Here is an 11,552-nt window from a genome sequence, read left to right on the forward strand (position 1 = left end):
TTTCAAAAATAAGGACATATCTAAGTGACCCCAAACTTTTGAACGGTAGTGTAGTTTTATAACTTTTTACTGTCATGTGAGCAGCCAAAATGAGCAGCTCTTGTCAAGTGATGGACTCTAAAAGCTCACTGAGCTCTTTGGTTTCTGCCATGATTTCCCTTTGACAACAAAAACTGCTGCATCAGCTGTTCTCAGTTTATAGTCTGATGTAACTTTCTAGAACATGGTAGAAATGAACAGGACTATTTGCAATAATATATTACAAACGGTCCTGGTCCTATATAATTTAGGCTTAAGGAACTTATTGGTCAACTAAAAGTTCATTATATAGCAAAATCTGCATGCTATGAATAATTGGGGGTTTAACTGTATTCATGTTTTGACTTTTCTCTCACCATGATGACACTTGATAGTAGTATATGGACATAATTCCAGACTATAAATATGACCCCTCAGTTGTGGGCAACTGTAACATACTGAAGAAAATGCTAATTGAGTAAGTGAGCAAATGTAAAAACAAGAGGGAAAAAACTCTTTCTAGTCGCTATTCAATTATTACTGGAATATTACTAGCCCTAATTCTTTTTAACAAACTCGGTAAGGTGTATTTTTCAGTTGGCACAAATTAATGATAAGATGAAATAATTAGCTAATTGGCTGATTAATTGATCAACAGAATAGCACATAATTGACGTATTACTTCAGAACATTTGAACCAAAGACCAAATAATTTCACATTCATTAATTAAAGAATTAGTCAGTCAATCCAAAAATATAGGACCTCTAAACCCCAAAATCTGCCAGAGGTTTTTAAAGACATGCTGACTTTAAAACAGCTGATAAAAATGACAGCCTTAATCACATACAGAAACTGTAAAAACTGAAAAATCATCAGATTTTCAACTTTCTGACGGTCCTCGAAGTACTCCTGCCTGACTGACCTGCCCATTTGCAAAATTATTCAAATCTAACCTTATTCGTGATATTTCATAAATCGCTTTATTCTACAGGTCTCGTTGAAAAATTCCCAAAAAACAAACCGTGTACAGCCAGATTCTGTAAAAAAAAAAAAAAAAACTACAAGAAAAAACCTCTGCTCCTCAGAATAACTGAAAAGTCATTAGTGACTCCACTGTAGCAAACAATCACTCAGGAAAAATTCATAATATTTGGATGAACTGCAGGCTGTGTTTACACAGAGCAGAGAGGAGACAAGGATGGAAACAATTTAAAATGTAAGTAGTACAACATCTACAGTTCGTGGAGCCACCATTTGTTTCCAGTACTGGAAAAAAAAAACACTTGTGAGCACTTGGAAAAATGGTGTACATCTTAATTCCACTTTTTTCCCCCGATTTTTGTAAAATAAATAATTTAAATAATAAATATTATTTTCCTTTTTTCTAATTTATGGCATTCTAACTTTGTCATACTGCACTAAACACATTTCTAAGTTCTCTCTACTTCTAGTCTTGACTATGCTGTTTGCGTAGAGGTGCAGGACGTTTTATTGGAATGAAAAATGAACCCACAGTGATTAAAAATGTTAAAAATAAGGAGGAAGGAAATATCCATACTGGCCTGACGTGGATTACTCCTACATTATCATGTTCTAATCTGTATCACTTTGATCACATGTCAATACAAATTACACAGTTAGGAACTACATATGTATATCTTTTAAGTATTTTCTATTTTATTTGCACATAGTGTGCCTTTTTCTACTTTTTTTTAATCCATGGCTGGGAGTCACCAATCATAATTTTGCTGTGTGAAAACACAATGACAATAAAGATTCTTGATTCTTGAATGGATGGATGATATGTTCAAAAAAGTGTCAGATGTGTGACTATTTTGACAGATAATGCATTATGTATTATGACTTCAGCAAGATATCTAGATTTCTTTTCCTCTGAGAAAAATTATAAAACAGATGATGCATTTTTTTTTTTGCTGCAGCATAAACCAAGGTCCTTACATCAAGAAATACTGACTTGCATCTCTGCACATCTTCATTTATTATGACATATTGAGACACATTCACCTTGTTCAAAAAATAAATAATACAGCTCCTGGGATTTGGACAGTGCAGTTTCACTAATATAATGATGAAATGTTCAGCCCCACTTAGAAGACAGCAATATTAACAAATGAGCTGATATCACTGTGGAAAAGGACACGATTTGTGGGGCGCGAGGTGGATATGCTCTGTATATTTTTGTAGGAATACACAGAATATACACAAAATAAACTGTTTATTTACCATTCAAAAGTTTGGGGTCACCTAGGCAATTTCATGTTTTCCATAAAAACTCACACTTTCATTCATGTGCTAACATAATTGCAAAAGGGTTTTCTAATCATCAGTTAGCCTTTCAGCACCATTAGCTAACACAATGTAGCATTAGAACACAGGAGTGATGGTTGCTGGAAATGTTCCTCTGTACCCCTATGGAGATATTCCATTAAAAATCAGTCATTTCAAGCTAGAATAGTCATTTACCACATTAATAATGTCTACACTGTATTTCTGATTAATTTAATGTTATCTTCATTAAAAAAAACACAACAAAATACTTTTCTTTCAAAAATGACGACATTTCTAAGGGACCTCTAACTTTTCAAACAGTAGTGTATCTCCTCTTGGAAAGATGTCTGGTCTCTGTGCTTCCCTCATATAGCTGTAGACCTGATCACTCAATCCCTAATTTATTCACCAAGAAACAGAGGCTTCTAAATTAATAGACAGGAACAATTCATGGGTATTTTTTTAAAAAAAAGAAAAACTCTAATCGTTATTTTTTTTACAATGCTATGTGAGATGGGCGATGCTATAGTAAGACTTCACTTTGTTGTGACCACTGGCTTGATCTATATAAGCAGCTACAAACACTATTTTTATATTTTTGGACTAAAGAATAGCAGGCGTATGTGATGAAGCCACAGAGAATGTTCACCCAGCAGTTCTGCAGTTCTATTCAGCTCTACGGTTTGTTTTAGTCCTCCAACCTCAAACTTCACTGTCAGAATTCTTTCTCGCCGCTCTCATCAATCACATTTATAGACACAATGTGCAGAAAAAGCAACAGTGAATGAATATTAAACATGCTTTTTCCAGATGGCCAGATCATAACTCCAAATAGTTACTGCAACTTTCAATTCTTCTCATCGTTGATTAATCTGCTGATTATTTTCTTGATTAATTGATTAGTTGTTGATCTTTAAAATGTTAGAAAACTGGGAAAAATGACTGTCAGTTATTCCCCAAACCCAAACTGATGTCCTCAGATGTTTTGTTTTTGTCCACAACCCAGAAATATTGAGGTTACTGTCACAGAGAACAAAAAAGACCAGAAAATACTCAAATTTAAAGAGCTGGAATCAGAGAACTTTTAGATATTTTTCTAAATTAAATTGCCTGAACTAAATAATGTAAGACAGTTATTAAGAGTTTAACTAATCTGTCAAACCTTTTGCTCTACTCATGACAAAGTGTCCATAAATAAATGCAATTAACTGCATCTTTCCACTGCGTTTCAGTAGAAGAATAGTATTTTATTTGCTGCCTAATTTGCCATCAATCTGCAGTTGTGGACAAATGGACAATGTCGATCAATCAAAACGATTTTTCACACCCTACTACACCAAATACTTAACTTCATGATCTACTCAACTTTCGTAAATTGTGTATTAACTATTCATGAAGTTAAGCTAAAACCCTTTAGAAAACATGCATTATTAAAAAGTTGCCTGCCAATGGAAAGTTGTTAAATATCTCCTCTGCATCTCAGGTGACACTGGATCGATTTAGAAAATTAGACTGTCAACATAGTATACACACAATTCATCTGTCAGAAAATGAAAGCACATCTTCATGTTTTTAATCCTTAGAAGAGTTAAGAGAAGCACTCTAGCAGTCCTGGCTATGTGTCCGTGAGGGGATGTAGCGGAATGTATAATTTCAGCGAGTGACACACTGACTTTTGAAATTTGACAGATGGGCCAAACCAGTATCAGATGGTTGGAGATTGTGCAAACTTATATGAATTACATGTTAAAGACAATGCTGACAAAGTAAAGAATACTCACATTCAGTTTCAGTGGGAACAGTGTTGTTGGTCACCCTTTTCTGCCAGTGCATCAAAATCTGGTGTCAATCTGGTTGTGGCAATTCTCAGGACGGATCTGAGGTGTTCATCCGTTACCTGGGATCTGTGGTGTGCTTAGTTGATGTTCATCACGCTAAACATCTGCTCACACACGTAGGTAGGTCCAAACAACACCAGCATCCTCTGTGCCATCTTCCCAATGTTTGGAAACTTGGCTTCACTTAGTGAAGCGTAAAAGTCATTCAGTTTAAGGGAGCTGAACTTCTCCTTTAAGACCGAGTCACTTTTGAAGATCGATCAGTTCCAACTGCAGCTCCTGAGGTGCTGTTTCTGGGTCTTGTGACAAGGGACATGATACCAGCTGAAGTGTCTTGTCAAAATCAGAGAACAGAATTCTCCGTGTAAGTCGTCTCGTGATTCCTTATGTTTCATCACATGTGGACTGGCCTCTGTCAGCGTCGCCAGTGTAGGGAAATGAGCAAAGGATTTTTTTTTTACATTTGTCTTGAGAATAATGTCAGTTTGGCTTTGAAGGCTGTCATATTTGTTTACATTTTGTGCACAAAATGATCTTTTCCTTGCAGCTTCAAGTTCAGCTCATTCATGTGCGTCAGTATGTCCACAGCAAAAGCAAAATCACAGCCAATCTCTGTCACTCAGCTCAGGAAAATTATCGGTTTTCCCGATTAACTCCAAAAATGAGCTAATCTCGCCTTTGAGCTCCCACACTCGCTGACATACTTTCCCCAAACTTAACCAGCGGACATGAGAGTGGTAAAGCAAGTCCTGGTGATCAGCATCAGTTTCTTCAAGAAACTTAATGAACTGACGATGCTGAAGCCCTCTCGCTCCTAAAAAGGTAACAAGGTTTACGACTGGCTTTAAGACATGATCAAGATGCAAAACAGACTTACAGAGTGCTTCCTGGTGGATTATGCAATGTAGGAAAATCATAACCAGCTCAGGGTTTTCCTCCTTCACCTTATCCTGGATTCTTTTCAGCAGCCCGACGTTTTTTCCTGTCAAGTTTGGCGATCCATCAGTGGTGACATTGGCAAGTTTACATCAAGGCAGCTTCATCCTCTGGATGACCCAGACATCCTGTCCTACAGTCCTCTCCACGTGTTTTCCCCTTCATGGATTCCATGGTCAAAAATTCCTCCGTTGTCTCAAAATGTTCATTAATCCCTCTAATAGAAGTTAAAATCTGAGCAGTGTCTTTTATGTCATTACTTTCGTCCAGTGCTAATGAATATAGCTTGAAGGACTCCGCTTTTTCGTTCAGTGAGCTGGTTAAGTCTTCGTCAATTAGTTCAACACGGCAAGTAACTGTCGTGATAAACTAATTTTCTCACATATGTTTGTACTCTCTGAACACAGGAGACCTACTGTCTCTACCATGCATTCTTTCAGAAACTCCCCTTCGGAGAAAGGCTAGCATTCAAAATAGCAAAGGCTTTTTTGAATGCTAGCAAATAACTTGCCTTCGTGCTTGACTCTTGAATCCTAGTTTGCCATAAAAACGAGAGTTACAGCTGTAACTAAGGTTCTATGAATTCTGGATGACTGCCAGAGACGGTATGTAATACCTGGATATCATCGCGCTGTGGCGCATGAGGTCGAGACATAATACCAACAAAGTCACCATGTGACCTGGGTGACGAAAGCAATCTGATAAGAAGCCCCGTCACCCAGCAGTCGTCTCCTACAGAATCTTCTCGACAGGATTCCGAGTGACAAAGAACTCTGACGGTCATCCAGAATTCATAGAACCTTAGTTACAGCTGTAACTCTCGTTCTATTTCATTCTTCCTGACCGCCAGAGATGGTATGTAATACCTGGATGACCTATACCAACAAAGTCACGAGGATTACACACTCACCTTGCTAACAATGAACTGAAGAGGCAGACAGGACTGCCATTGCCACAGGATGAGGGGCTGCCACGTTAACCCGATAGAACCGAGCGAAAGTGAAGGATGAAGCCCAGGCAGCTGCAGCACATATATCACTGAGCGCCACCCCCCTCAAAGCAGCCCAGGATGTAGACACGCTCCTGGTGGAATGACATTTCACAGAAGGAACCTGGAGGCCCCCCAGACTGTATGCCATAGAGATAGTATCCATGATCCAGTTAGACAGCCTGTGTTTTGACAAGGCTTGTCCCTTCCTGGAACCACCATGACAAACAAACAGTGCATCAGTTTTACGAAACTCTGCAGAGGTCTGAATGTACTGCCTCAGGGCTCGGACTGGACAGAGGAGACCAGCACTGTGGGACAATTCTCCCATCCCAGACTGTGGAGCGAAAGCTGCCAAATTGACAGGCTGGTTGACATGAAAGTCAGAGAGCCTCTTAGGAAGGAAAGAGGGGTTGGGCCACATGGTAACCCCAGAGCCGTCAGGATTCCAACGTAAACACTCACTAGAAATAGAAAGGGCATGAAGGTCACCAACACGCTTAGCGGAGGCCATAGCGAGTAAAAAAGCAGTCTTACCAGATAACCATCTGAGTTCAGCCTGATCCAGTGGCTCAAATGGTGAGGAGCAAAGGGACTCTAACACGACAGGCAAGTCCCATGAAGGTACACGCACAGCAAACGGAGGCCACAACCGGAGAGCGCCTTTCAAGAAACGACCCACCAGAGGATGCGAACTCACACTGCGACAATCCACAAATACATGTTGGGCTGAGACAGCAGCAACATATACCTTGATAGTTGAGACTGAAAGACCTCTATCCAACAACAACTGCATGTACCTGAGTAACACAGGAACAGAGCAACACACTGGATCCTCATGTTGATCTGCACTCCAACTGGAAAAAAGTTTCCATCTGTTGGAATGAAGTTCCCTAGTGGAGGGAGCTCTCGAGTTGAGTACAGTCTGGATTACAGCCTGCTCAAAGGAGCTCAGCAGGGAGCCAGGCCCTTCAGCGGCCAGACATGCAGCTAAAGACGTCTCAGCTGAGGGTACCAAATGCGACCCCCCAACTGGACAGGAGATCCTGCCTCTGTGGGAGAGGCCAGGGCACTCCGTTGAGAAGCTGGCAAACCACAGGGAACCAGATCCGGCCTGGCCAGTACGGGGCTACCAGCAGCACAGAATGGTTACTTGTTTCTATCCTGTGAAGGATCAGCATTAGCAATGGGAGAGAGGGAAAGGCATACAGGAGGCAGTCTGGCCATCATTGTCCTTGGTGCCTGAAAGGCAGGCTGTGAAGGGGGCCGATGAGCATGGCCCTGTTGAGGAGAGGAACGTCCAGCCCCCAAGGGACTCTGAGTCCTTGGACTCTGGCGATGACTGCTGGCATGTCTTGGTTTAGACAGGGGTGCTCAGAAGAGATCAGCAAACTGCTGTCTGGCCTTGTTAACTTGGGCACTGCGCTCCAAGGCCTCCTGGGCTGCGGACCCAAACATCTGTCCTGGAACAACCGGCAGCGTGCGTAAGGTCTTCCTGCAGTTCTCTGGTAATGGGGACTGGGCCAGCCAAACTTGCCTTCGGGCCAAAGTTAGAGTGGACATAAGTCTGCCAAGTTCTCTTGTCATAAAAGCAAAGGCCTGAAGTGAAGCATCACTTCGACTCTGTGTGGAGGCATCAACACCAGTGGTCTGAAGAGTCTGTGACAGAGCCAGAAGGCAGGATAGGGAGTTACCGATGCATCCCATCCTAGCTGCTCTGTCATAGCACTTAATGAGGAGGTCATCAGTGATCCTGCATTGTGGGCGTGGGCAGCGAGCATCAGGTCGGAGAGCTTCATCTGGGGAGACTATCAAAGAAGCAATAGATGCATCAATGGCAGGCATTCAATCGAATCCACATTGAGCAGGATCCTTCATAGCAGCCAAAGCCCTGCAGCCACTCGGCAGATGACTGAACACCTTAGGGTCAGGCCAGCATCTTTTAAGCTCATCAATGCATGGCACTGAATGAGGCACCTGAAAGACAGATGGCTGTGGCGTATTCTTAAAGAAGGCATTGACTGGAGCCGTCTCAACAGGCGCAATGTCGAGGCCAAGCCGAGATTTGGCAAGCTGAATGACTGTCTTAACTGCTGACAGCCCAGTTTCTGCATCTTTAGAGGGGTCTAACCCAAGAGAGTCCCTTCCTGAGGAGTGTTAGGGTGCCCCCATCAAATCCTCCTGCTCTCCCTTTTCTTTATCACTAAAGCAGTTCCCCGAAGCTGTAATAGAAAGGACATCCTCCTGCAGAATAGCAACAGGGGATAGGGAAGGCAAGCTATCACCCTCACTGATCAGGGGAGGTGGTGTTGGAGGAACAGAAGTAGTGACTGCAGCCGCTGGAGGGGGGCTTGGGGTTGTAAATTTAAGAGAAGGCTCTTACTCTGGGCAAATTCGGAGGCCAGCGTGTCCACCTTGAGAGCCAGAGGGTCCTCACGTCTCTGTTTCTTTTTTGGAACAGTGGAACTCAGTTTCTCTCTGCGTTTGGAGCCCAAAGAAGGGGTCCCATTGAGGCCACTTTCATATCTGGCTAGCCTAGCAGCCCTCTCTGACAACGGCATACAGCTGCAATTAGTGCAAGCCTGGTCAGTCATCGCTTGCCTGAGATGTTCAACTCCGAGGCACGTTGGACAAGTGTCATGTCCATCCTCTGCACTGAGAGGGGTCAAACATGCGTTGCAAACCGGGAACATCGCTGCTATCAGGCCCGAGCTTGCTTGCCTCAGTCGACACAAACATTCAGTTACTGTCGGGAGCAAGGTACGCTGTTAGTTTGCAAGGAGAAGCTAAAATATAGGGGCAATGTGTGGCAAGAGCGGGGACACTCCGCTACACACCCACCTGGAACAAACGGCTAGCACTTCAGGCTAACGAAGCAGCAAGAGCGAGTCACACTCAACCACAACGTCGTAATAGGTCCAACTGCGGGATGGTAGCTATGGAGCGAGAACACTCTCCGCTACTGTCCACAGACCACATACACCGTCGTCGCTATCAGGCGGAAGCACCCCAGCGAGACTGGTTGGTCGGATAAAGTTAGCACAGTAAAGTGTGTTCGCTAAGTCGGAAACACCCGAAAATAGCAAGTCAACACCCAGAATGTTAGCCGCTACAAGCGCAGACGCTAAACGGCAATGACAGCAATATCAGCCGGGAGAATAAAGGGTAATACTTACCTGAAAGGTGAGGCAAAACTCCCGGTTCGGCAGTGAACTCCGGCTATGCAGCCTCTGGAGGATGGAACGTAGCTCCAACCGATGGGTTACGAGGCTACTAGCATTGGCGGCTAAATCAATATCAGCGACCTGCGCGTTATGGCGAGAAGATGAAAAGGAGACGACTGCTGGGTGACGGGGCTTCTTATCAGATTGCTTTCGTCACCCAGGTCACATGGTGACTTTGTTGGTATTATGTCTCGACCTCATGCGCCACAGCGTGATGATATCCAGGTATTACATGCAGTCTCTGGTGGTCAGGAAGGATTGAAAAGCCCAACGTGTGTGGCCGTAGTTTGCCCATGCCTGGGCACAATGTAGCATTAGAACATGTGATGGTGATGGTTGCTGGAAATGTTCCTCTGTACCTCTATGTAGATATTCCATAAAAGCCATTTGCTGCTAGAATAGTCATTTAGCACATTGACATTGTCCACACTGTATTTCTGATTGATTTGATGTTATCTACATTGAAAAAAATGCTTTTCTTTCAAAAATAAGAATATTTCTAAGTGACCCCAAACTTTTGAACTCTAGTGTAAGTCATTGTTCACTTCCTCAGCAGTTAAAACGAGCTCCATTGGCTGAAAAATTCACAGATTTACACACGTTTAAAAATCTTCAACTAGAAACATTCATATCTATTAATGAGTTTAAGAATATCAGAAAGAATACAGTGAAGGAGGAATGTAAATGTTTTTTCCTTGAGAGGTCACTGTCCTTGAATAACTGTCCATCTGTTTTATTATTTTACAGTTTATTGTTTATTCATTTATCATGTATCTGTTTTATATAACTTTTTGAATATTGTATGGCTGTTCCCTTGACCAAGTCTCCCTTGCAAAAGAGATCTCTAATCTCAATGGGTCTTCCTGGTTAAATCAAATTTAAAATGAAAAATAAACATAATCAGTGACACAGAAAGTGCACATCTGCATTATTAACCCACATTCTGAATCTAAATGTTTACTCCACCACTGCCATGAAGTACAGTAGTACAAATAGTCTGGTTATTAGTATGTGAGGGAACTTATTTTACTTGCTCAGCAGTGTAACAGTATATTGGCTGATGTGCTGTTGATGCAGCCCTCTGGTGGTGGGCCTCAAACATGTTTAGCTGCTGCTTCATGAACAGTCAGGTGGGTGTAAAGTGTTCAGCATACATAGTAATGTTCATAATCACAGCTGCTCACTCATCGACTTTAGCTATTTCGCTTATCAACCGCAACTGCAAACAACTACAAGGCATATTAATTCACTTTGTGCACACCTCCACACATTTAGGAGCAAACAGAGCTGCTTCTTTAGTTATTTACACCGACTACAAACGTTTTCTGCAGTTTGGTTTTCTTGTTCTTCAAATCAAAGTCGATCTAAAGAGCTGAAAAGGTCAAACAAGTGAGATTTTTGGAGAATATAGCCGAACAAAATACCTCTGATTACAGCTTGACTCTAACATAATCTGTTGTGATCTTTCATGTCTTCACTGCACTCTCTCTAGTCCAAACATCAACAGACTTGCTTTAATTTTATTTGTAATATTGTAATTATCTGAATATTTTGAGCTAATTGGCAAGTTATGTGAATATTTTCACCTGATGATTCCAAACATAAGTTATACAGACTTTTATATGCAGCAAAGTGTAATTAATATCTGTTTGAAGTTCCTAACTCCCAGCACTTATCAGGACTTTCCTTTCTACAGTTTCAGCTCCTACCTTGTGAGGTCCATTGGGGGAAAACTCCTCTGTTGTTAGTCCACTCATGACTCTAATCCACGGACTTTCTGCCCTTCACTGTGCTAGCAGAGTAATGGAGAGCACAGTGGAGGTTTGCAGCGGTGTGTGTGTATGTGTGTATGTGTGTGTGTGTGTGTGGGATGAGCTCCTCAGTTAGCGACTCTTGGATCCTCAGAGGTTCGCTGTCGGCCTGTGAACTTCGTAACCCTGCTTTGGTTGGTGGCTGGTGTCCGGGCGGCCCTAGTGTCCTCTAGGAGCTAAGTCAATACTAAAGTGTTCAGCTTAACAGCAGGAATAAACATGTTTACTCAAAACAGCTTTGGTCTCTATAGTTAATTTTCCCATTGATGGTAACTGTACAGGGGTGGATGTTTTTAAAGAACTCACTCATTTAAACTGTCTTAAGGACAAAGAGATAGGGCGTCACTTTGTCCACTCCTCATTTGCATGATGTTAATGCCAGTGCTACTTTATGCAAATAGGGACGATACAGTGTGAACCACTGCTTCTGAAAATCTACTAAAGACT

The 11,552-nt window shown here is 42.0% G+C and overlaps 1 protein-coding gene across 1 annotated transcript in view; it reads right to left on the reverse strand.

The window, feature by feature from the left end:
* The window catches only part of pde8b (phosphodiesterase 8B), a 106,418-nt gene extending 95,299 nt beyond the window's left edge, over nucleotides 1-11,119 (reverse strand). Inside the window, exon 1 of the mRNA XM_051938193.1 lies at nucleotides 11,004-11,119. Within this exon, the coding sequence (XP_051794153.1) occupies nucleotides 11,004-11,051 (48 nt within the window). The 5' untranslated portion in view covers nucleotides 11,052-11,119. The remainder of the gene's footprint in view (nucleotides 1-11,003) is intronic.
* Between the last annotated feature and the right edge of the window lie 433 nt (nucleotides 11,120-11,552).

Source organism: Acanthochromis polyacanthus, chromosome 18, assembly GCF_021347895.1.
Source record: "Acanthochromis polyacanthus isolate Apoly-LR-REF ecotype Palm Island chromosome 18, KAUST_Apoly_ChrSc, whole genome shotgun sequence".
Lineage (NCBI taxonomy): Eukaryota > Metazoa > Chordata > Actinopteri > Pomacentridae > Acanthochromis > Acanthochromis polyacanthus.